The following is a 26816-nucleotide window of genomic DNA, read 5'->3' as shown; positions in this document are numbered from 1 at the left end:
AAAATTTTCTTCTCCAATTTGCACTAAATTTTATAGTGCCAGAGTAACTCTCTGAAATTGCATGGTTTTCTCCAAAGAAGGCCTTCTAAGGTTTTAAGCTTTATTTTAGGGGTTGGTTTGGAAATTTGGAATATGCTGGCTAGCTGTTACCATATAGAGTTTTGTTCGAATATCTTTTTGAAAGAACAGGATCAATCACAATATGTATGTTACGTGTAGGGTCTCGTTTGTTTGTTTGGTAAATACTAAATCAATCCCCTAACAATATCAGACCAATATTATGATTTGGACTTACATATGTTTTGATATATTTAATGAGACGTACGTGTAATTGTTTATCCCTTTGAATGGTGAATTAAGGAGGTGAATTGATATAAAACTTAATTTTATATCAATTAATTATAAAATAATAAATTTATTTATTTTTCTATATTTTATTCTTTTATGGTTAAATTTTAAATTAAAGAATAATATTTTTAATTTTAAAGTTTATCTAATAAAATTAATTTTAAAAATTAAAACTAAATAAAATGATTCAAAAATTTTAAACTTTATTTAATATATGAGACAATAAATCGATAATAAATTTATTTTAAAAAAACTTAAATAAAATAAAATAAAATAATTTATTTAAAACATTTTAAGTTTTTGCAAGTTTTTAAACATTATTTTTGAAATAAGTTAAATGCCATATAATTTAGTTTAAGAAAAAATGAAGATGATTACTTATAAGAAAATTAAAATTTTATTTACCCTCAGGATTCTAAATTGATTGAAAATAATTGTAGTTCAATTAAAAATTATTACTTAAAAAAAAATATTAAGAAGTAGAAAGAAAGTGAACCGGTAAGAAAGTACTATATAAAGTTCGAAAAAGTAAAATAATTTTTTAATCAATGTCTAATTTGATATAAAATTGTATTTTTTAATGTCATATGTTAAATATAATTTATACTTTTAAAAATATTATTATTTATAATAATTTTATATATATATATATATATATATATATATATATATATATATATATATATATATATAATAAATTTAATATGAAATTAATTAATTTTATAATACATATTGACAGAAGTTTTATTTCTAGTTTTGAGATAATGGAACTAATATTTTTATTTTATATTTTAGATTTATTCCTTTATATTATATTAATTATTTAGAGAAAACAAAATTTTCATCCACCTATCAACTTATTATGTGTACTTGATCACTAAATAATCCACTAAATGTGAAAAAAGGTATATAGTTTTACCCCTTAAGATCAAGAGAATTGTAGCATCAAACTTTTGATGAATGATTATAGTATACTATTTGTGGGTTGTAAAAATCCCCACACCTTTTAAATAAAATGTTTTTATTTATATTTATAAAACTCTTTTTATAATTATAAAGAGTTCCCTAATTTTAAAACATTCTAAAGATTCTTTTAGAATCAAATACCAAGACAAATATAGTTTTAAATCTAACTAAAAAAAGTATTCAAAATTTTTTAGAGGTAAATATAATTTAAAATCAAATTAGGAAATAGAAAACATTCTCCTCTTAATTTCTTATACTAATCATTTCTACTTACCTTAAATTTTACAACTTTGAATCCAAATTTGATGGAGTTCAAACTTGTCTTGAAATAAATAAGACTAATGAATTAAGTTGCATTTAATTAGTAAGAAAATAATAAAATTATCAATTAAATAAAATACCCTCACACATTTATTTATTATAATTATATTATTATAATATATTATTAGTTATGTTGGTGTATTGAGCCATTTATTTTGGTATAGAACATTTTTAAATTGTGACTTATTTTCGGTTGAAGACTCAAGGTTGATAGTTGATTAATCAAGACATCACAAGTAAATTTAGAAAAGTTCAAAAAAATGCAAATTAAAATTGAAAACATATGGATTGAATTGTGTGTTTAAAACTATATATATAAAAAGTATTTAAAAATACACAAGCCCTAGAATGTTGGCAAGCGCTCCATGTGCACTCGAAGGTTTTAAGTTTAGATCTGCCAAATTTGAGAGTCTGTCTTGGAAAATTAAGATTTTATTTTTGGGGTTTGCTTCATAATTGATCCTTTAGGTCATTGGCCTACATATATCCTACTTAAATAGGTTTTTAAGTTCAATGCAACCATTAAGAAAACCCTGGTTTGCTTTCTACTTCCTTTCCAAAGCTCTCAAAGAAGGTTTTCACACTTCTAAAGTAACATTTGTGAGGTAATTTTATATAATATTTTCTTAAATAATGAATTGTTGATTCGAAGTCTCTAATCCCGTGATTTTTTTTTTCTTTTTTTTTATATATATATTTGCAAGTGTGGAGTTTTCTATATATATAAAAAAAATTCATGTCATGTTGGATTGTTTTTAATATTTTCTATTATCTCATTGACATTAATCACATTAAAAGTTTTCAAATTTTGAGCTATTAAGAGTAAAAACACATATTCAACCCCTCTTGGTCGAACATTTATTTTTTAAATTAAAAATATGATTAAAAACAAGAAAACGCTTAGAGAAACCATTTGTTTTAATAAAAAAATTGTTTGTTTTAGAAACTATTTTGCTTTTTAATTTTTTTCAAATAAAATATATACAAATCGTTTAAATATAAGATTTTATTTGAAGTAGTGGATCCAAAGTAGGGTAGTTTAGGAAATATTTTATTTTCCACCATATTTTATAAATTATTTTTTAAATCTACCTTACAATTATAAAAAACCCCATCTATTATAATATGTTAGGTGTGATACTAAATCAATTCCAATATCCTACCAAATATTACAATTTCGACTTACATGTGTTTGATGGGACGTGTATTTATCCAAGCAAGAAAAGCTTGACACGTCAAGGTGGATCCACTTCTCCTGCCAACTTGATTATATTATTAAACTAATATTTAGCGTATGCATTATCTCTTTATATCAATGTTGTTAAAAAGATCTAGACCTTGGGCTTAGAAGGTCATTTCTAGGCCAGTACCATATGACCGGCCCACAGCATATTCCTTATCAGACTTGGTACGTGAAGGTACAGGTGGTGAGCCCATTAAAGCCCAATTTGAATTCAAATTTTGGAAAAACTCAAAAGGAGGCGTTGGGAGTTGGGAGTAGTAGGCAGGGGAAGGAGGGCAATCTGAATTTTACAGGAAGCAGAGACAGTGAAAAGAAAAAGGAAAAAATAAAAAGAAGGAGAAGCTTTAGTAATGTGAATGAGCGTGTCCTTAAAGGAGTGTGAAAAAAGAGAAGACAATCGCATGCAAAGATGATTTTGTTTCCTTGGATCCCCACCATGCGCTTTCATACATAGCTTCTTTGCATATTTCACCCTCTTTTCTCCGGGTCTACACCTCTAAAAGCCTTTTCTCCTTGCAATAAAGCTACCCTTCTTTTATTGCGCTCTTTTTAATTCTTAATAACATAATCTCTTATAATAGGTTTGTCATAAAGGTAAATAGATGTGTTAGCTGTCATTGTAACTTAAATAGCACCGATCATTGTTCATTTTTGAAGAGTCCTAACAACTTTAAAACGTGTCTGTATATTTATAACAGGAGTCTATGCTTATATAATATTAGAACTTTTTTTTAATAAATTGTTATAATAAAAATAGTAATGTTTTAAATTCTATCAAATCGAGGATATTTCGAAATTGTCTCAAGGTCTAAATATTTATGATTGTTAATTATTAATTAAAAAAGAAAGATATTTGTAATGTAGAGTCGATTATTTGTTGATCAAAATTCCTAAATATATTATAAAATTTCGTTTCCAAAATTATTGTGATTTATATTTCAATCGAATTTATAAGTATTTTGTTTCGTAATCTCTTTTCATAAAAAATAAAAATAAATTATGATTATTTTATCCTAATCCTTCAACTAGCTATAAAAAATGTTTAACAATTAATTGCAAATTAAAATATTTTAAAATGTAAAAGGTTTGATTTAGTGTGGTGCCAAATGGATGTTGGGAATTAAATGATAAATTTAATCTAAAAACAAAAATAAAGCAACGGAAATAATTTCCAAATAAGCGCGGAGAGGGGACGCGTGACCCGAAAGCGTGGAATCCAACCATGAGATACGAAATTTGTCGTGTCTTTATTGACTTGGCCAAGAAAAAGAATGTGAAAATGAATAAAGCTGGAAAAAAAAAATTGAATTACAATGGATGAAGCTCCACGTGTAGTCTTCATTTCAGTACCTGAGTGTATCCAATCTGTCAAAGAAAAAAGAATCCCTCAACTGTACGGATGGATCATGTATGATCCAAATTTCTAAACACTCCCCAAATTTTGAGGATTTAGCTTCCCTCCAAAATGATTTCAATGGGAGAATCAAGCCTTTTCCTCATCTTCGTACGCCTCCATCCCCCACTGCATTAACCTGCTTGTCTCCATACATTTTTCCCCATCAATTATTGATGTTATTCATACAATATGAAAACAAAGGAAATGACGATATTAAAATATTCCAATCATTTTTATTTGTCTATAGCGTAAGGGGGTGTTTGAATTGGGGGTGGAAGTGTCCAGCTGGGTGGCTAATAATGCTACCAACTTACCATCAATTATACAGCTGCAAGAGACAATCTAGGCAGGTGGTGTCCTATATATTTTTTTTCACGTACGGCCGGTGGAGGGCATTGGTCTAAGAAATGGCATCACTCTATTTACTTATAATGGAAATAGTATTGGCCTTGCTTGCAGTTGCCATTAGTCTTAATCATAATCGGATCAAGGAATGAGGCCGGACTCGACACACAATGTGGGTTTATTTTTATGAGTTTTTAGGGGTTTGAGGTGGTTTGGGAGAAGAGAAGAAATTGTTGTCAACTTTCATTATTCTGCTTCCGCAAAAAGGCATTAATTTGAAGGCACTCCTCACTGTATAAAGCCACGGTTTTCTGAGACAAACAGTTCATGTTTTGACGCCTGGCTTGAGAGAGAGAGAGAGAGGGAGGGGTAATGGCGAGACGTTTCAAGCTTCGGATTTCGCGAGTCATCCCATCTTTCCAATCCTGTCGCTCCAAGGATCCGTCCAGTCTTCCTGAAAATCCTGTTCCTGTGTTCTTCCGCCTCTCTCCGGCTAACCCTGAAGTCAGTCACCTCGACTTACCGGCGACCCCGCCTCCGCCCAAACCCCATCGCAACTCCCTCAAGCGCCACGTGTCTTCCGCGATCATATCCGTCGGGTGTGGTTTGGGGTCGAGGTCCTCCAGGCAATGCTTCTCCGATGACGATGACAGCGAATCGCCGGAGTTCAAGTGGAAGAAGGAAGACAAGTGGCACGTGGTTGCCAAGGTCTACGACGACAACCCTCGCCAGAAAATATATAACTCATCTGTTTCCGGGGAGTCGGACGATGATGTGTTGCCTCCACCGCCACCTCCCACGGCGGAGAAGAAGAAACGGAGGAGTAAAAAGAAGAAAGCAGCGTTTAGAGTTCGCATGAGTACTTCTTCAGCTGACAGTGGGTTGTTTAGCAGTGACTGTGGTGAGGAGAATGACGGTGAGGAAACAGAAACCCTAGTTTCTTCTTCAAGAAGCTTCTCCACTGATTCATCGTCGGAGTTCAATCCTCATTTGGAGACAATACGCGAGATGCCCATGAATGGAGTGAGGCGTAAGAAAAAGAAGAACGCGAAGAAGGTTAAGAAGGTTAAACGCTGCGTTTCGAAGAGCGATAAGCGAGGCGGGTCACCAAGAAACGCGAAGACAAGTGGGCTGTCGTCTCCAGAAAGTGAGTCGCCGGCGAGGTTGTCAATGTTCCAGAGGCTGATACCCTGTACTGTGGACGGAAAGGTTAGGGAGAGTTTTGCAGTGGTGAAGAAATCGGAGGACCCCTACGAAGATTTCAAGAGGTCAATGATGGAGATGATACTGGAGAAACAGATGTTCGAAGAGAAGGACTTGGAGCAGCTCCTCCACTGTTTTCTGTCCCTGAACTCGCGCCACCACCATGGAGTCATCGTCGAGGCTTTCACAGAGATTTGGGATGTTCTGTTCTGTAAACCCCCGACCCACAAACGGGTGTCTAAAGCTCTCTGAAGAACATGGAAAATGAAAAATAAATAAGATCACCTGTTTTTAATCTTTTATTTTTTGTTTTCTTCGTAAAAGCTGTAGGATTTGATATGGAGATTACTAGGTTCACAATGATCTTCTGGTCATTCTGTCACTTCTCTCTATGAATTTTATCCAGGAATTATGAAAAAAACCGAGTATGAGTCGCTAGTTTTAGGAGTCAACTTCAAAGAAGATCACAGAAAAATGAACTTCGTAAAATCATGTAATGAACTCCTTTGAGAGAGAGTTATGGTGACCTCTCATTCTCATGCAGCATTGCTTTCTCACGCATGTAAAAGAGGAATCCATTCAATCACCACACATATCTGCAACATGTTGTGTGACCATACTTCATAGGGATTGGCCAATATATGAACTCAGAGCATTCATGGGACAGCACGCAGCCTCAATTTTCATATCAATATCAACCTGTCACAATTAACCACAAGCCTTTATTTCAATATGAAATCAAAACTACAATCCCAAAGGCTCCACTTCATGTGTTTTTTTCTCTTTTGTCTTGTTATGAATTAATGACTCCAGTTCAGATTGGACAAGCATGCAGTGCTCTTTAAGCAAGAACAAATAGTATAAAACTTCAATACGTTCACTTCCGCCTATCAGTAGTGTCTTTTACTGTGTCCTACTAATTTGTTTGCTTGGGAGCATAATCCTTCTGTGGCTATTGCACAGTAAGATTTTCTTCTCCCAAAGCGCCATCTCTGCCATTTTACTTTGTTTTGCAGTCGCATGCTACCACCGTAAGAAGTCAATGTCGCATGGCTGATCACCATGTACAAAAATTACTGTCATTCATTGGAGTTCTAAATATGCTCTATCGATCATGTGGAGAAAAAAATGTACAGATTCATTTACATCTAGGGTATCTGAGACCACCCAATGAACCCAGTTTGAGCCAAATGTTACGCGGGTGGAACCATAGAAATGATGGTTTTACACTTTGTTGAGAATTTGACTGGCAGGACAGACGACACGTGGATTGCCTCGAGAATGTCGGGACCCCACATCATTGACCAACCATGGGATGGCAATGATGGTGGAAGATGGGGAGGAAATGGGATGGTGGTGGGCTTTGCGCAGTGATTATTATATCGGGTCAAGTCGGGTCCACATTGTTGGTAACCATCATTGTGTATGATCCTCTGTCAAACTTTACTTACCAAAGGGTGACGTTTGGTGTAACTACAAGATGCTGAAATGAGGAGACAGCCTCATGGCGCTCAAGGGGTGTGCAAACAGCCATCACCTAAAAGCGGCATCTCTGTGTTAACTTGGGTGTGACTGAGGAATAAGATTGATAATGGTAGTAGGTAGTAGTAGTAAGCAGTAGGAGCAGCATCTGGTATCTTTCGTAAATGGCACGCCATTGTCCCAAGTTCGCCCATGGCCCGAGAGAAAGAATGGGAAATTATTTTACTGCAAATGGGAAAATTCAGTGAGTGTCGCACTCACACGGTATCAGAGATTCTTCACCAACCTTAAGAAACTGACTGAAAATGCTCGCACTCATTCCAAAAAGACATGAGATGAGATCTTACGAATCCTACATATCTGGGCTCTTTTACCATGCCGACGCCCACTGTTGCATCTTATGGCTCAGTCACGTTTCTGGAACCCCAGCACCCCCGCCCCTCCTCCACCATCGGATCACCCTTTTGGTTCTCGGGATCTGGGCCCAGGGTACAGACTGAGAGAGGGAGACACAGTGACACACCACCCACCAAGCCTGAAGCCCCCCCATGCCTCTTCACGTTCTAAATAAAACGGTGCGTTATAGTGCAGACAAGTCAAAAGGGTGAAATTAAAATTCGGTGCATTTTAACACATAAAGGTCAAAACAGGGTGGCCCGTTTTGACGTAAAAGGAGGCCAAAACGGTGCAAGTTGAAGGGTTGGGAACGGTGAGACTCTATGCCCTTCCAAAGCCTGAAACGATTAGACTCTGTGCCTCTGATCACTGATGGAGGACAAGTACTCTAGGTGCAAATTCATCTATTCATGGCTTTGATGTTGTGAAAATAACATTGTGATAGATATAAATAATCTTATCATAACTGAAATAGACATTATGATCAAGACCAAGGAAGAGAAAGATTACAAATTCTTAACCATGGTTCTAACAACATATGTACTAATATTTTCTTGATTTAAGTATCAAAAAACAATTAAAAATATGAATGAAATAGTGCATGCATTAATAGATAATGCTAAAATTCTAATAGTAGAAATGTGAAAATAATAATTTTGAAGTCTTTAATCTTTATGCTCCTACTTTTACTTTTAAGCGGTTCTTAATGATGGATAAGAGATAATAAGAAAATAATGAGTGGAGAGAGGGATTACGAATCTTTTATACATACTTCTTTATGAATTATCTCATCGATAAGCGAAAATTAAGTTCTTTATATTGGAATGTAATAATATCGCTTTTCAACTTCAAAATGAGTCATCTAAATGATAGTGATGTTTAATGTTATAAAAGATTTAAATCATTGGATACCATTTAATTTTCAGATAAGATGATCAAAACTCAATCTAAAAGTTGGTACCAAAGCTAAGGTCATCATGTTGGAGTAGACATCTTAATCTACTTTCATGGAACGGTAATTGATTTTTAAATGGGAACATAACTTTCATGAATTTTGAGTTCTTTTAGGATGAATTTAATTAATGTATGCAACCATACAAACTAGAAAAATGCATCAATCTATGAAAATACATTAATCTATATATGTATATAGTATGTTACATAGATGAAGAAGCCAAAATATTTGATGAATGTGAGTTAGAAAATGCATGTATCAATCGATGAATCTATGAATGTAGGATTTGCATGCATGAAGAAACCAAAATTGGGTTTAAAAGTGAACTTAATGTGGTCATTAATACTGTTTCTTCTTGAGTCATTTTCTGTGCTTTCTATGTTCTGCATGCACCATAGGCATACGCAAGAGCACATTTGTACTCCAGAAATGAAGAGTGGGAATGTTAAGTGGTGCCTAACAGATAAAAGTCCCTGGCTAAGAAAGGGAATGGTACAAGTTGAAAGACCTAACCAACAAACCTGTTGAAAAATTTCCAAATTGTTCATCAAATTAATCCTTTTCAGTTGTAGAGACGCATTGCTAAAAACTGAAATTCTTTTTCTTGCTCAAACTTTGTATCAAGGGGAGGAAAGTCCAATAACTCTTGAAACACTGAACAGTCACTAGATTGGTATAATCCTAAATGATTTTAGAAGACCTTCCCCAGCTAATCTCTTTCCTCTGTTTCTGACTGAAAGGTAAGACGGCCCAGTTGCTGGCTTGTGATCACACAAGATACACACTCTTAGCACAGCATTATCTGATTCAAAATTACCCAGTTTATATATGTGTATATACATATTGCATAACAACCCTCACCTTAGTATATCTGGTATTAATGAATACTCTGCAGTCATCTGGAGAATTGCAAGTTGATGCTAACTGAATGCTACTGCCTTGTTCAACTGTGAAATCCGAATTGAGACGACATCACTGGAGACTCGTTATGATTTCGTGTTGAACTTGGAAACGCGGTCCTCTATACTAGAGGGATTTTTTTTTCTCAAGACTACATATAATATTGTTAAGATTATTTGCTGGGAATATTTTCTTATGAAACACGATTTATATTTTTGCTGAAAACTACTGGCATCAGCTGGTCCTGAAATTGACTCCAAGGAGCAATGATTCAGTGGCGTCTTTGACTTGGAAGCCAGGAAGAAGCTAGAGTTAATGATATCCATTTTTGTGATTAGAACATGTCGATATGACAGTGTCAGACTCTTGGGTTCTGGCATTTCTATAAGTGGGTGCTGTTTTTGGCTTATTAGCTACACTCACCTAAGTGCACTGCTGATGGACGTCCTCGTCAGATAGATGTCCCCGTCTCTACACTGTGACTGATCTGAAATCAATTCACTTCTTCCTCCAATTTCTAGTTAACAAATGATGAGATTAATTCTTGGGATTTACTCTGGTGAATATATGTAAATGCAAAAGCATGGTGCCTAAATCTATGGCGGTGAATTTGATTTTTTCTTTCCATTACAGATCACGCTTGTAATATCTGCAAAGCTTCACCTGCTTGTTTCTACTATATGTCACCAATGGCCTTGTACTTAGAACCAAATATTCGTTTGATTCTGCAGGATTTGGCTTCATTTGACAGCGAAAGGCATGTGGGCAATGTGGCTTGGGATCAAAGATCATGTGAATCACCAACTTTTGCCGAAAGGGTGAGGAATTGATACTTCAGTCCTTCCTTGGGGATTTAATCCTTCTCCTTTGAACTGATTGCTGAGTGTGGCTTGTTTGATTGGATGATCCTTATTCCTTAGACATGGTCACCACCCTATGACATCTGAATTACTTAATTCCTAAATGGAACAGATTAAAGAGAATTTTGATTCCGGTTTCTTTCAGTTTCTGTTTGTAGATAACATCTATCCAGTAGTTAACAAATGCAGAACGTATGGAATGTGACATGGTACTAAAAAGTGAAAAAAAGGCAATGCACTAACGCCTCCCAGAAAGCCTTTTAGGAAATGGTCCTTAGGCAATTATTTGGAGAACTCATAACTGGGCCATGGAGCTTGGCACGAACTGAAGATCTTTTCAGTGTTTCGTTAGATCGCATGGTTACAGTGGGCGGGGACCATCCTACTTGCTAGTGGGTTCTGGATTGATGATTGGAAACAACTAGACTCAACTGCTGATAGCGCAAGCTCGGACGGTTTTTCTTGGTGTGATTTAAAGAGCATCGGATGAAACAATGTGGCATATATGATATGGCCTTTATAAGCGATGAAGTACCTGTTTGGATCATCAGATGGTATGGTATGGTTTGATGCCTTTGGTTTCAGCTTTTAAATGTTCTGGGGTATACAGAGACAAATTTTCTTGTTAGTAAAGCGATTTAGATAAATGGACAGGAAGTCCAAAATGGAGCTACGGCACTCGTGGGTTTTTGTTGGGCAGCCTTATTTTTCTGACTCTGGAAAGTTCTTTTGGCACTTGGACTTCCAATTTAGATGTTCTTGTCTTTGTTGTTCAATAATGAAAGGGGTGTGCAACATTGAAAAAAAGGCTCATCCCCCTAAGTGCAAGTCTAGACTCTAGAGCATGAGGCTGGGATCATTTTGAGGTCATTTGACTGTTCTTAGCTACCTGCCCATATGGAAATACCAGTTTATTGCCACTTGTTCAAGATCAAGTGCCAAAAGCCAGTGTGATTCTCAGAACCATCTTCTTGGCTGCTGAAGAATGGAACTTCTGGCAGAAAAAGGAGTGTTTGGACTTTGGTTGATGAGCAGCCATGGTTTTAGGCCACGTAGGGTAGTACATGTAGGGGACGACTATTGGCAACATTGGACAGTAGCCTTAATTGAGATCGACCCGTTTTTATTTTTTGCCTTTTTTCCCGCAAACAAGAAAAAAATGAACCTAACATTATCCATCCATGCAAATTCAACATAAGAAATGATGCAACATAAGATGTAGCATGAACAACTGTGTATATAGGTTTTGACTAAATTACCATACTCCATGTCACTAGGGGAAAGAAATACAAGAGAGCTAGTGAGCCTAACACTCTGACTGTAGTAGCTCTTCCTGCAGAAAACAAACTAATGATCAAAGCCCTCTTAGCTACTATCTCCTAAGTGTATCAGTTTCTCATCCTTTGGAACAGGTTTAATTAGTACATTACACTACTGAAAGTAAACTGATCAGGAATCAAACGCCTAATTTGTATTCTCTTCTCTTCATAACTACTTGTACAAATTGGCCTATAAGTCAAGAGGCAAATGCTTCATTTGGGATTTCCATTGCCTTGCAATATCTTCTGCTACTCTCTGAGCATCAATTGAAGCCCCATACAAGCCTCGCCTGGTGAAGCCAACGCTATATGCGCCATCCTCGCCTTTCCAATTGTTTGGGAATGGATTTTTGGGATAACCGTCTTTCTGGCTGAAGAAGTTGCCCTCCTTTTGTAAGAAAATTTAAAATTTAATAGAGCTTCACAAATCTGTAAAATGGCACACTATATATAATTTTCCAAGTCATTGTAAAGGGTCTTCATTTTACCTTGAGCCATGAGGCAACGTTGCTTCTATAACCTGTCGCTAGGATTACTGAGTCGAACTCCTGTACTTCTCCATTCACAAATTCTACACCTTTGGCTGTGAATCTTCGAATGCCACAAACCACCTGCCAATTTTAGCAAATTGTTAGGCACGTACTCGCTAATTTTATCGACAGTAGACTAAAAATATGGACAAATTTTCAGCAATTAAGAACTTTGATAAAATGCTCTCTTACTAATCATGGAGCCAACATGGCTTCTGTTTAGGCACATCTGAACTATTGTAAACCTAAATGCATATATTTGTTTAAGTTTTTATATGTTTCAGTCTGATTAACAGTATTATTATTTTTTCCTTTTGTTTCTGTAGCAACTATTATTGAATGTGATGTAAGGCACAAAAGCTGACACTAACCTTCACCTCACTAGACCTGATTTTAGCTACAGCACCGACATCCAATACTGGGGTCTTTCCTGTAGCATTCTTCAGGTGAAGGGGACCGAATTCTGGTCTTTTGATCCCAATTTGGCTTGTGTCTCCAAGGATCAGCCGTGAACAGAGGAGGATCAACCCATCAACTAAGCTTACTGGAAACCATTTTAGCAGCCACATGGACAGAGCAAAGGTGGAGATTCCAAATATTTCTCTGGGCAAAACATGCAACTGCAAGATGATAGAAGCAGAATACGATTCAGGGAACTATTACTGATTTATGGACCAGAATTTACCAGCATATTAAAAATCTCTCACTGGGAAACTTCTTTTACAATTCTGACATGAAGAAAAAAAAAAGTTGGTTTTATGAAGCCAGATTATGTAAGCATCTACAGTGGAGCTGGAAAAGTTTTGTTGTGAAGCTGAAACTAGGAACTTGGCAAAAATAAAATAAAAGAGGAATACATCCCTCCCTTTTTTTTGTGGCTTTGGGGTTTGTGTTTGGTTTGATATTCATAGGAAGAGGAACTTCATGTGGTTATGAACACAGGCAAGAAAGCAGAACATGGAGGGGAAAAGGAAAGGAAAAGACAAGAAAAAAAAAGGTGAAACAAGAGGTGGTACCTTATCTCTCACTACTAAAGAAACTTGAGCACCACTATTACATAGATCCAAACTAACTTCCATGCCAGAGTTGCCACAACCCACAACCAAAACCTTACTTCCTTTGAAATCAGCTCCATTCTTGTATATGCTAGTGTGCAGCAATCTTCCTCCAAAATTCGAGATGCCCGCAATCTCTGGTACCACTGGTTCCGCATTCTCACCAGTAGCCACAATGATCCACCGGCACAGAAACTTGGACTCTTTGGCTTCTACCTGCCACAGTCTCATGCTTCTATCATACTCAGTCCATCGAACCTCCTGTCCAAACATGGGCTCAATTGAGAAGCTTTTAGCATAATCCTCCAAGTAACTTATAAACTGCTGCTTTGTCGGGTAAGCTGGAAATTCTGAAGGAAATTTCATGTAAGGAAGTTCACAGAACTTCTTTGGGAGGTGGAGTGTTAGACGGTCGTATGTCTTCAGATTCCATAAGGAGGCCATACAGTTCTCCTTCTCCAGGATCAACGAGGGTACTCCTCTTTTTTTAAGGCATGCAGCTACAGCAAGACCTGAAGGCCCAGCACCAATGATCAGTGCACCAGGGACCAAAACTTGCTTTAATTCTTTGCTCATCATGGCTTCATCCCATTGATAATAATTTGGAATTTGATTTTGTGGGGATCGGTTCAGTTCATTCAAGTGAGGTAAGAAAGAGTATGTGCAGAAAAATAAAAACAGGGTAGAAACAGACAATTGAAGTGTTGACTGAGGACAAAACCAGAAGCTCAAGTATAAGAAGGTAAATAAGAACTTGTAGGGCAACCACACTGAGGAAGATACGCTCATCACGAACATAGACAAGACTGGACATAAAAGAGGTGAAAAGTATTCATTAATATGAAGAAAAAGTCGCAAAGATCTTTTGGAGGAAATTTAGGAAATTTGAAAAAGAGTAGGACTGTGGGAGTTCCTGAGAGGACAAAGGTGTAAGGCTTATGTTTTCAGGGAAAACATAGATTTATAAGCACAAGAGATGGATTCCAAAATACTAAGGATTTTTCAAAAAAGATAAACCATCTCATCCTTAGAGAACTATCTTTTTTTTTTTTTCTGCCCACCTCCTATAAGTATCTGCCACGTCTTTGCCAACTTTTGGACTCTTGTTTTGGTCTCCATAAATTGAAAATGCATCTAAATTTATTGAGTTGGACACTCATTTCTTAATGTAGAATTATAGTTCTAAATTTGTTTGCTCCATTTAGCGCCAGAAAGAAGATGAACTGAAAATAGAATACCTTGATGCTGGCTTCTGAGACAGGAATGGAGCCATTAATTCCTCCTCTTATAAATATCTTCTGATAAATAACACACAAACGCCTCTTTTTCATAGTCCCCACTCCCATCATGTTTGGTATTTTTCATATTGGTCTTGTGGTGCTTTTAACCTCTGAACAAATCAATCCTCAATAGCCCCTCTTAGCACATACAATTTTCTCCCCTCTCGTCTCTGATTAATTATCAAATAATATTCTATACTCTATCAACAGATGCATTATAACTTTGGTACGAGTTTTTCATTAGTCCGAAAAAGTATGTTTCCATTTCATATCAATTATGCTCTAATTACTGGGGCAACATTTTCATGATCAGTCTCTTAACTATTAAGGGTTGACGAAAGACCCGAAAAGAGCAAGGAGAAGAACCAAAGAATGAAAGGGGCTTGTGATGAAGTCAAATTTGTATGAAACTAGAAGCTGTGTGGTTGGGGTTAGGTGTGTGTATGTTAAACCAATTCCCATTGTGCTGTTATTTCTTAGAGTCTGTGCAGAGGATGTAGAATCCTTTCCCTTTTCCATTTTCATGACACTGCCAACTATATAGAAGTACGTTATTTTCATCTGAAGGATTGTAGTGTACCCATGACCAAAAAAAAAAAAAACACAAGAAGATGGTTGATACCATAAATGTGATCAAGTTCACTCGACACACCCATCACCGGTCGGGTAGGCTATTGGTGGTAATTGGCAATGCTGTGATGATGGTTTCCTCCCAAATCTTTTCTTTTGGTGGCCAAAGCATGTATGCAGAAACATCCAATAATGGGCAAGAAGATTAGACTGCCAAACCCACCCAATGACAGTCAAACAAGAAACAGAGTGTAACTAAAATCCATGCAATGTCTAAAATAGATATGGTTCTATCTTGGCAGCTAGATTTTTTAAGTGACAAACTTATCATGTCAACAACACCGTGTGGTATGAATATGTTTTGTTTTTTCTGAATGAGCATAGATTTTATCAGTGATATTTTAAGCCCCCTTGAAATGACAAAACAGTTTTTGCTCAATTCAAAATTTGAATTTGTCTTAATTTACATGTAATTTAAGAATAATATGATGAATTGTTGAAGCTACACAGCCTCTAAAATTTGCTAAGGCTATACAATACTAGGCAAGGCATTAATGTGTGGTGAAATGGGTGTCCATGGAGAAGTGTTGGGCACCCAAAATCAGTTAGGCCACGGGGCTAGCTCCTTGGTTGGGTCCCGATTTGACCAAAATCCAAATTGAAATTGAAAATTTACGGTTAAACCCAGACGCAAATCCTTGCATTTGACACAAATAAGATAGAGACATCGATAACAATCCATTCTCAATTCTATAAATATTGTTTATTTTAATCTAAAAAAGACTTACAATTTTAAAATATGTCTACTTAATTAAAAGAAGTTCATGTTTGTTCTCTTAGGCAAAATATCATACCCTGAAAACGACATCGTTTGATATTTTTCTCGGTTGCCAACGTGCCGTCAAATGGGGGTCGTAGTCTTTCTCTAGGCCACCAAACACGTGCCCTATACAGTTTTGCCTCAGCATTCAGTATTATAGTTTTCTCCGTTTCTGCCCAATGTAGACAACAAATAAAACGTGGTCGTTTTATAGGTCGTACGGGAACAAGAAAGGGCTTGCAGCGAAGGACAACGTTTTGAATGTCTTTAAGTTGACGGCTGTTTAATTTTTAACGTGTTTATTGAATTATTCATCTAACGTTTGTTAACTTTGAGTGACTCATTGATTTTGATTATTTATTCATAATTTTTATTTGATTGTCTTATGCTTGAAAAGTGCATGGCCCGGTCAAACGTATTGGAACAGTGCATGCATTTCCAATTGAATATTAGAATGAAGCCATGCAAGTGGTGTCACCAATACATTTGTGATCCATGGATCTAGTTTTCAAAGATAAAAGTAGGGAAAACTGTGTTTTGGCCCACCCATTTGGGCCAAATAGCTTTTTCATAACCCAACTTTCCATAACCCAAAATATGTCTACGGTTCCCAAAAAAAATATACTTTTCATGCACTATCCACTGTTTATAATTTAATTTCCAAAATTACCCCTCCAACCTTCCATGTCAGCAGCCATCTCCTTATCCGTGTCAGCACGGGAAGCTGTGTTTTTAATAATTGAACACAAAAATATTAAGCTTTAGAGTTAGCATTTGCAAAACCCACGACCCGACTCAAAAATTTGGGGAAACGCTCTGACTTCCTCGCTTTTTGCCCTATTCTCTCCTTTTGCCTGCATTTTCATGGGTGGTTTCTGGAATTGGCGGTGAAGCTTCGTCTTCCTTTTGGAGTAATCGCAGGTGAGTTTCCATTTAACAATTTGTTTGGCTGTTGAGAAAAAATTTGGGGTAAATGTTGTTTTGCATTGTTCACGAGCTGTCCAAGCTTTTTTATTATTATTATTTTTTAAAAACATAAGATGCTATTTCGTAATCTGATTACGATTTGCAAGCAAAGGTGGTATTTTTCTGGTTGGCTCAAAAATCGTGGGCTTAGGGTTTTTGAAATTTAATTCCAATGGCACAATAAGATGCTATTTGGTAATCTGACCACGATTTCCAGGCAAATGTGGTATTTTTGAGCCCGGTTCAAAAATCGTCGGTTAGGGTTTGTGAAATTTAATTCCAATGGCACAATAAGATGCTATTTGGTAATCTCATCACGATTTGCAGGCAAAGGTGGTATTTTTCAGCCTGGCTAAAAAATCGTGGGTTTAGAGTTTGTGAAATTTAATTCAAATGGCACAAAAGCAAAGAGACCCCTAGATCCAGAAAACAGAGGGAGGGAAAAAAAACACAACTTTCCCTATATATTAGATGAGTGTCTCCCAACTCCCATCCCACTCTAAGAGAGAACTTATCGGCAAACAGGTCCCTTTTATTTTATTTTCCTTTATTTTCTGGTTATTTTCGACTGTCTGTGACCTTTTAACTTTCTCTTTTTAGTGTAAGTTTTGTAGAATGTGAAACTTATTTCCGATTCTGGTGTTTTGCACCTTGTATTATAACCTTTCGATTGATAAGATTATGCGAGTATTTGTGTGACTTTTTCAATGTTTTTATGGTACTCGGATTGCATAGTTAAGTTTCAATTAGGTTTTAAATTTTCTATTTCAGAATGGACATTTGAATTTCTGATAGAGCTCTTAAATTGGCCTGAAATACCTCTTTTACCTAGAGCTTTACTAGATTCCAATGTTTTTCATGGTGTATTTTATATGGAGGTGAAAATGGATTTCCATTATCTGAATTTTATTTTTTCCAATTTTTTCTAATAATTTGTTGGAGTAGTTTGCCTTTATTGTGATTATTGTAGAGAGCATGCGTATTATTTTTTAATTTTTTATTTTTCTTCATGATTTCCTTTTATGCTATGCTGGAAAATTTTGCATGATGATTCTGAGAAAAGAATGCTTGATTATTTTTTTGTTCTAATTTTTCCTACGTCCAAGTTGCATTGGACTTAAGTGAAGATGAAAAACAACATCTTCAGAATTTGGAAGATGAAGAAGGCAGGTATTAATAGATGTTATCTTCACTTTTGGCTTATGCTATAATTTACTATAAGTATTTGTGAAATTCTTCTTTCACTGTTAGAAGTACCTTGAGCCGTCTATTAATGGTTGTGTTAGAAAGGGTGTCATAAACTTACCTTATGTTTGGTTCTTGGAAAGTAATAAGAAAAGGAAAGGAAAAAATGCTAGTGAAAATGGTTTTCTCATGTTTGGGTACCATGCGAAAGATGAAGAAAAAAAAAACCAAAGAAAAGGGTTGGGGTGGTGGTGGTGTCCATTTTCCTTAACAAAAAATGAGGAAAGTTAGTGGAAATTACATTTTTTAGCAATTTAATTTTCTTTCCTTCAACTTTTCAATGGACAATCAAATAAAAGAAAACTTTTATAATTTTTTCTTATATTTCTCTGCTCTATTTTTTTTCCTTAAAACTTTCCAGAAACAAAACATAGGCTTAGCTTATATGGTTAGAAGTCGAATATAGTTGTAACAGTTATGATATTGAGAAGCTACAGATTGTTGATCTAGTGTGGTGGTTCCAAACATTTATTCATGTTATGGATTTGTTAAAGTTTGTGTTCAAAAATATTTCATGCTTCATAGGTGTTCTATCCTATTTGTATTTCTCGAATCTAGGCACCTTTCATAAATTTCATTTTCATGTTAGTGAAACATATTTCTTGTGCTTGTATATCTATTATTCCATCCATTGTTAGACAAAAGTATATGGCATCCAGTATTTTGGTACTGTATTAATGGAATACTATAATTAAAATACCAACACTAACTTGTTTAAGTATTTAACTCTTCCATCATGCTTCGATATTTTTTTCTCCCGTTTAATGCCATTGCCTTTATTAGTTCTGGTCTCCTGTATCCCCTTGATATTTATGCTATTTTGGGATAAATTGAATGGTGGAAAGTGGTATAGGACTTGTTAGAATGTACCAAGAATCCCCTTGATTGATTGTAATCCTAATTTTCTGTGCTTCTTCTTTTTTTTTTTTTCTGGGTTTTTTGGTTTAATTCGTTCAAGGGTTTTGTTTAAAGGTGGTAAGGAGCAGATTATATAAGCCTATAAGCATGTATTCAAAGCTGGTTGGATTGAGGAAAGTTGAACTTTTGAACTTCTGCTGTGTGATTAGATGCTTAGTTTGTGACATGATTGATTTTCTCGAATATCTATGTAACTTCTGCTCTGTGGGATGGTTGATTTTGTTTGACCTTGATTGAATTTTTAAACTCTTTTTAGTTAAATGTTAATGGAAACTGATGCAAACCCTAATGAGTAGGTGTGGCAATATGAGCTCCTAGGAATTAGGACATGTTTGGGAGACAAAGTTGGAGAATTCAAGAACAGATGCCAGAGGCAGTATAAGCTATTTGAACCAAAACCCACCTCTCCTGCCACCTAGAGAGCTGTTTTTTATTTTTTATTTTTAAATTAAGTTTATAATTTGTTTTTCCTTTTTTTAATGCATAGAGCTTCACATCAAACAGCAAATAAGGTTTTCTTACTTTGTGCCAAATGGAAGGTCCTTAGCTTCTCTCTCTTCTCTCTCTTTTCTCTCTGTTGTGTGAATTTCTCAGTGAAAAATCGAAAGCTTGGGTTCTTATCCATCTTAATTTTTATTAAATGAAAACCGTGGGTTGGGTTCAATCACTGCTACCATTGGACTATGATACTCTTTGATAAGATATATTTATTTTAAATTTGTTAAGGTTCATCATTACAAAAATACAATTTTAATTATTTAATTTGAAATTATATGTTGTAATTTTATTCAGATTTGTTTATATTAGCTACGAGATTATTTCTTGCTGGTTCTTGCTTCTCAAAAGTTGTCTTAAATGCTTATTATGTTGCCACTTGTCATAACCCTTGATACTTGGTTCAAGTAGCAAAGTGTTGGGGTGGGATGCTGGTAGGTTTCCAATTTCATTTTCAGGGGAGGAAAAAATTGTTACCTATATAAAATGTTTATTTTGTTGTGATACTTATTTACAAACATAAGTGACTTTAACTTCTTCCTGTTAAAACATACAAGAAGAAACCTATGTTATTTACAATAAGCATTAATGATTTTTAGCTTTTTCATTATGTATTGTATGTCAGCTTTGAAATTTCTGCCATGTCCCTTCTTCTTTTCCCATTCTCAACTTCTCATTGTTGGATTACAGATATATATATGGACTGTTTGCAAAAGGCAAGATTCCAACATTCATAGATTACTTGGGAATTGTTGTTGAGGTATTTGCTTTTTCCTATGTTGCTGCTTATTTGTTCTCTGTATGTGTGTCTATGTCTCTGTCTATCTTTTTCTTGGTAGAACATCAAGCGAATCTAGGGTAAAACAATAATTATTGTGATGTTTCTGCAATCATCTTTTCTTTATAACCGTGGAACTATTATTAGCTGTTATGTACATGTTATGTTCACTACGACACTAACTTCACTTTCCGAGACCATGTAATCATCACTATGTTTGTGGCATTGTTGTTGAGAATATATTTAGGTTGGAGATTTTTTTGACTAATTGGCATACGATAACAAGTATGCTTTTGTTTCTAGTCCACACCCTTTGTAACACAAAATTAAAGAATTTTTTAATTAATTTCTAACTCTTGTAGCTTAAGTGTTTTATATTTTTCTTAATTTTTTTTAAATTATAATAAAATATAATAATTAATAGTTGCTTTATCTCTTTTTTAATTTTAAAATAAAATTTAAAGATAAATACAATAATTAATATTATATTAAATTTAAAGATAAAGAAAAATTCATAGAATAAAAATATAAAGATAAATATCAAAATCAATATCTTAAAAAATCTAAAGATAAATGATAATAATTAATATACAAATTCAATTTTTGATATGAGAACAAAATTAAATGTGAATTATATTTTATCAATATCTAATCTATTATAATTTTTTTACAATATTAAAATAAAAGACTTATAATAAATACATTCTTCATGTATAATTAGCAATAATATCAAAGTAAGATAAGCTTAATATCTTCTTAAAATAGAAAAATTATAATAAATATGTTTTCAATTACAATTAACCATGTAATATTATAGATAACTTAAAACTTACCTTACTATGCTTATATTTAATGTTAATTTTTAATTAATGTCATATCCAAATACTTGCGCTTATAGTTGAGATCCTTCTCAGCTGAATCTCTGAGTTCTAGACTCCTAAGATTTTGGGATGCAAAGGATCTGACACCTAGACGTGTACCCGCAACCACCACCCTTACCTGAACCCACCCTTACCCGCAAACCGTCCTTTGGCTCTGTTTTGATCTCTATGGTTCTCTTGTTTTTCTTTTCTATATTTCTTTCAGAAATTAAATTTTCTGCTACTATTTATTTATTTATCTTTTCTCTCTTTGGATAGTTCTTAAGCCTTTTATCTATAGTTATTGATTTGGTCATTGGAAGCTTGCTAAAACAGAAAGACATCATAGTTGTTAGCAATTCTGTTGTGGTACAATTTAGGAATTATTATTGGATTGGTTAGAAGCTAGGCACTCAGACATTTTATGGATATTGGTCTTTTTTTTTTCTCTCCTCTGTAAACAAATAACTATGAAGTTAATCCTCTTTAACTGATACTTTCTCTTCTAGTTGTTGCTGGATAGAGATTGTTATTGAGACTTGAGAGCTTTAATCTTAATTGATGGAGATTTTAATAAAAATTCCCTTTGCATTTTACAGTATCTTTTGACGTTGTTGGGCTGTGGAAGCTTGCTAACTTGTGAAACAATAAACAAAGAACATTCAACTTAGCTCACCAAAGCTTTAATTATGACTACTTAGGGTTGGATACATGGCTTCTTTTTCACATTTCATCTTTATCTATGAAGAATTTGTTCAGAACATATCTTGTTTTAGTTGTATCATTGTCAACATTGAGTGAAAGTATTGTACTGGTAAATCCAGATACACGCAAATAAAAAAAGTTGATATACTGGTAAGGAATCATCCAGTGACCTATTACCTTGTTAGTTCTTGTAGTAAGTGTTTCTGACCATATGTTCTTGTTCACAGGTATGATTCTGAATGTAAAGGAGCTTCAATGGCTTCTATTGGGTCTGATATCAGTCCTTCATCTAAGGCTGGAGTGAGGTCCATGTACTATAACAGGGTTTCCCTTTCTCATGTAACCAGCAACCCATCTTTGGGTGAAGACAAGGTAATAATTATTGTCATTAAAATAACCTAACATGATCAACCTGGTCTTGGCCAAAGTTTTGAGTTAAAAGCATATTCAGTTTTGATAATGTGGGCTTGTCTTTGTACAACCTTCCTTTTTTAGCATCAGAGCATACATAAGCTTCATCAAGCCTGATCAAACAATGTGGTACCGGGCTTGTAAGACATGCAACAAGAAAGTCACAGATGTTATTGGATCTGGGTATTGGTGTGAAGGATGCCAAAAGAATGATGATGAGTGCAGTTTAAGGTAAGGGATTCATGGAATTTGAATCAATAAGAATCCAGCGATAGTAGTTGAAATTCATGAAAGTTGTCCTATGAGTGATGTTTCTTTGTTCCTTTCTGTTTTGTTTTCCAGGTACATAATGGTAGTGAAAGATTCAGATGCTAGTGGTGAAGCATGGCTTTCTCTGTTCAATGAACAAGCAGAGAGAATATTTGGGTGCTCTGCTGATAAGCTTAATAAGCTGAAATCACAGGTAAACTCTTGACAAAATTGAAATATCTATGAGTTTGTCCAAATCTTAGTTAACTTGAAAGAGTTGCTCATTGATGCATTAATTCATATGTAGTTGGTTACTTATTTGGTAGCCTTGTTGGGTTCTATGGGAAAAAAAAAAAAGATGAACTTCTGGCATTCAAAATCTGATGTTTAAAAAACCCAATCTTCTCTGCAGCAGGGAGAAGAGAACCTATTCCAACAGAAATTGAAGGAAGCTATTTGGGTCCCTCATCTTTTCCGGATTAGTGTTGCACAACATGAGTACATGAATGAGAAAAGGCAGAGGATAACAGCCAGGGCTGTTGTTCCAGTTGATTATGCAGCTGAATCCATATTACTGTTAGAGGAGATATCAAAGATGAAGACTTCACAATAGGCTCCTTAGTTTATTTTGTTCTTTGGATAATGATATTTAGTCAGTATGCCTTCAGTTCCCTCTATATCTTAAGACACATCCCATTGAATATAGAGGAAGCTTAATCCTAACTTGGAATGCACATACCATTATTGTAATATATGTTTTGCAGACATACATGTGGTTTTGTTGCATTGTAGAAAAATCACTTAAAAAGCAGTTTCACGACTTGGGTTTCCATGTGATCGACTTTTGGGCCTTCTAGTTAATCACTAACGGTTATTTACCCCTATTTGCAGTCCTGCACCTTAATGCTTCAATTTGAGATGGGATTGCATTCTTCATGTTTAATGGCTAAGTCCACAATGGTTTGTAGTTCTGCAGTTTATTAAAATTATGATGTTTGAGAAAAGGTTTAGGGCAGCTTCTCAGTTGTGGTGATAAAAAGTAGAGTTCAGTTCTTGGTCAAGAAATTCTTCTTCATTTGAGATGGGAGAATACTTCCAAAAGTGGAGAATAGTGTAGAAAGTAGGCATTGCTTTCATGTTTTGGGTGGAAAAAGTCATATAGGGTTTGTTTGGCAAATGCCTTTAAGAATATTTTTTATTTTTTAGAACAAAAAAAAAAAAAAAACATTTGACAATCATAAATTTGCTTTTTGTTTTTTATTCTTAAAAATAAAAAACATAGTGTTTTTGAGAAAATATTTTTAAATTGTTTTTTGATGGTTGTTTAAAACAATAATTATATGAACATGTAGAATGATAAAAAAAAATAAAATATTCGATATAAAAATTATTTTTAAAACATATTAAAAACGATTAAAAATAAATTTAAAATTAGGTTTACAATTCTATAAAACATTAGTGATTAGTTTTAAAAAATTATTGTTAAAAAACCAAAATTTTATTGGAGAGATTTCTACCCTAAGCTACAGTTTTGAGAAGTTGCATTTTACACAATCATCCCTTCCTGTAGGGAGACTAAAGTTGCAATCTTATGCAACAATTTAGCTGTATTGCCATCATCATCACCATCATCTTGAGAGAGAGGAGAGGTCCATTCCTGAAAGTCATGGAGGCTGCCAGTGAAATATGTGAAGAGTCCATCAACTCCTATCTTGTTTATCCAGTAATCATATTCTGCATATGGGTCTTGATGGAAGTTGAAGTGTAAGAACTGGTTCTCATTCCGATAAGTGTATGGGTGTACCTGCCATCACAATTCACAAGTTGGGTTTCTGATGACTTTTGCTCAATGCTTATGAAATACTTGCACATGAAAAAGAGAAATTTGAGATTTCCTAACAAGAAAAGTTTGAAAGAAAACTAAAATCAGTAAACCAAAATTTGCACATGATCATGATCAGGACAAATCGAATCCTAGAATTCTTCTAGAGTACACATATCTAGATCTTCAAATTTCTTAAGAAAATAATTACCGAAAAGCACACAAGAAAAATGAAATCCTCGGATGCAATCTTAGACAAACAGAACCATGGATTTTTTCTTTTTCCTTTCAAGGAAATTGAGCACCATGAATCAACGTGTTCATAAAGACCTAAAACCATGTATAATTAGTGAAAATTAGTGCATCATGGCTGTTTCTTAGCTCAACACCTTCAAACCCGTTCCCCCTCATATGGAGTTTAAGTTCATTCACAGAGATAACAAGTTTAATCTTTAATGGAGGCAAAATATTGGGATTGAGATCCTGGATGCCCTATTTTTATTGGCTCATGTCCTTAGTGAATACTGATATGGTAAACTATTTTTGGTCACCACATAATATCACACACAACTCAGTTGATGGAATGACTCCAAATATCATGTCTATTTAGGCATCCCATCCAAATGTCGTTGAAAGTTTGACCATGCATAGCATAGACTGACACAGAGAAACCTAGATGTATAAATGCAACATACAGCAACAAAGAGAGACAGAAGATATGGCATACATGATATGTTTCATAAATAGCCTTATTGATAACGTCCCACAAATAAGCTTTACACAGAGAAGATACAAACCTGTAAGTTGTGGGCATGTGCTTTGCCAACAAGATCAGTAGGTGGTTGCAAATAATTATCTACCACTGAAACTACTGTGTCCTTCCAAGGTCCAATCCCTACCACTGCTTAATGAAGCTACAGTACAAAGAAACCATTGGTGGATCACTTCAACACTGAAGAGAACCACATAATTGGATGGTCTAAGGGTCACCAAGGAATACCCGAGGCTTGGGAGAGGTTGAGTTGAAATTTACCTTAAGGTAGTACCTAGGGTCCCTTAAGGTAGTACCTCAAGGCCACTAAGGTAGTACCTAAGGGCCCTTAAGGTAGTACCTAAGCTACAGTCCCAAGAAACCATTGGTGGAGCACTTGAGGAATGAAGAGAACCACATAATTGGATGGTCTAAGGGTCACCAAGGAAGACTCGAGGCTTTGGAGTGGTTGAATTCAAGTTTACCTTAAGGTAGTACCTAGGGTCCCTTAAGGTAGTACCTAAGCTACAATCCCAAGAAACCATTCGTGGATCACTTCAACACTGAAGAGAACCATATAATTGGATGGTCTAAGGGTCACCAAGGAAGACTCGAGGCTTTGGAGTGGTTGAGTTCAAGTTTACCTTAAGGTAGTACCTAGGGTCCCTTAAGGTAGTACCTCAAGGCCACTAAGGTAGTACCTAAGGGCCCTTAAGGTAGTACCTAAGCTACAGTCCCAAGAAACCATTCGTGGATCACTTCAACACTAAAGAGAACCACATAATTGGATGGTCTAAGGGTCACCAAGGAAGACTCGAGGCTTTGGAGTGGTTGAGTTCAAGTTTACCTTAAGGTAATACCTAAGGTCCCTTAAGGTAGTACCTCAAGGCCACTAAGGTAGTACCTAAGGGCCCTTAAGGTAGTACCTAAGCTACAGTCCCAAGAAACCATAGGTGGACGACTTGAGGAATGAAGAGAACCACATAATTGGATGGTCTAAGGGTCACCAAGGAAGACCCGAGGCTTGGGAGAGGTTGAGTTGAAATTTACCTTAAGGTAGTACCTAGGGTCCCTTAAGGTAGTACCTCAAGGCCACTAAGGTAGTACCTAAGGGCCCTTAAGGTAGTACCTAAGCTACAGTCCCAAGAAACCATTGGTGGATCACTTCAACACTGAAGAGAACCACATAATTGGATGGTCTAAGGGTCACCAAGGAAGACTCGAGGCTTTGGAGTGGTTGAGTTCAAGTTTACCTTAAGGTAGTACCTAGGGTCCCTTAAGGTAGTACCTCAAGGCCACTAAGGTAGTACCTAAGGGCTCTTAAGGTAGTACCTAAGCTACAGTCCCAAGAAACCATTAGTGGAGCACTTGAGGAATGAAGAGAACCACATAATTGGATGGTCTAAGGGTCACCAAGGAAGACTCGAGGCTTTGGAGTAGTTGAGTTCAAGTTTACCTTAAGGTAGTACCTAGGGTCCCTTAAGCTAGTACCTCAAGGCCACTAAGGTAGTACCTAAGGGCCCTTAAGGTAGTACCTAAGCTACAGTCCCAAGAAACCATTGGTGGAGCACTTGAGGAATGAAGAGAACCACATAATTGGATGGTCTAAGGGTCACCAAGGAAGACT

At 35.4% G+C, this 26816-nt stretch overlaps 3 protein-coding genes across 4 annotated transcripts; 2 read left to right on the top strand and 1 right to left on the bottom strand.

The window, feature by feature from the left end:
* The first annotated feature begins 4720 nt into the window (after positions 1-4720).
* LOC117912332 (transcription repressor OFP7-like) lies at positions 4721-6274 on the top strand. Its single transcript, XM_034826885.1, has one exon. It carries the CDS (start codon positions 4992-4994, stop codon positions 6072-6074), a length of 1083 nt encoding a protein of 360 aa, XP_034682776.1. The 5' UTR covers positions 4721-4991; the 3' UTR covers positions 6075-6274.
* A 5353-nt stretch (positions 6275-11627) lies between these two features.
* Positions 11628-14323, bottom strand: LOC117912313 (indole-3-pyruvate monooxygenase YUCCA6-like). 2 transcript variants are annotated; one of them, XM_034826856.1, is made up of 4 exons: positions 13281-14312; positions 12636-12884; positions 12223-12345; positions 11628-12122 (listed from the first exon to the last, which is right to left on the bottom strand). In XM_034826856.1, exons 1-4 carry the CDS (start codon positions 14115-14117, stop codon positions 11925-11927), a joined length of 1407 nt encoding a protein of 468 aa, XP_034682747.1. In that variant the 5' UTR covers positions 14118-14312; the 3' UTR covers positions 11628-11924. The 2 variants fall into 2 exon arrangements, with proteins under 2 accessions (XP_034682747.1, XP_034682748.1); XM_034826857.1 differs by lacking the exon at positions 12636-12884 and having other exon boundaries at positions 13281-14323.
* Positions 14324-22112: 7789 nt separating this feature from the next.
* On the top strand, positions 22113-23229 carry LOC117913296 (replication protein A 70 kDa DNA-binding subunit B-like). The gene is made up of 4 exons (XM_034828243.1): positions 22113-22328; positions 22438-22598; positions 22710-22830; positions 23029-23229. The coding sequence occupies exons 1-4, from the start codon at positions 22212-22214 to the stop codon at positions 23227-23229; spliced, it is 600 nt and encodes a 199-aa protein (XP_034684134.1). The 5' UTR covers positions 22113-22211.
* Positions 23230-26816: the final 3587 nt, after the last annotated feature.

This window comes from Vitis riparia, chromosome 4 (assembly GCF_004353265.1).
Source record: "Vitis riparia cultivar Riparia Gloire de Montpellier isolate 1030 chromosome 4, EGFV_Vit.rip_1.0, whole genome shotgun sequence".
Taxonomy (NCBI): Eukaryota; Viridiplantae; Streptophyta; class Magnoliopsida; order Vitales; family Vitaceae; genus Vitis; species Vitis riparia.
This window is presented reverse-complemented; position numbering and strand designations above follow the sequence as displayed.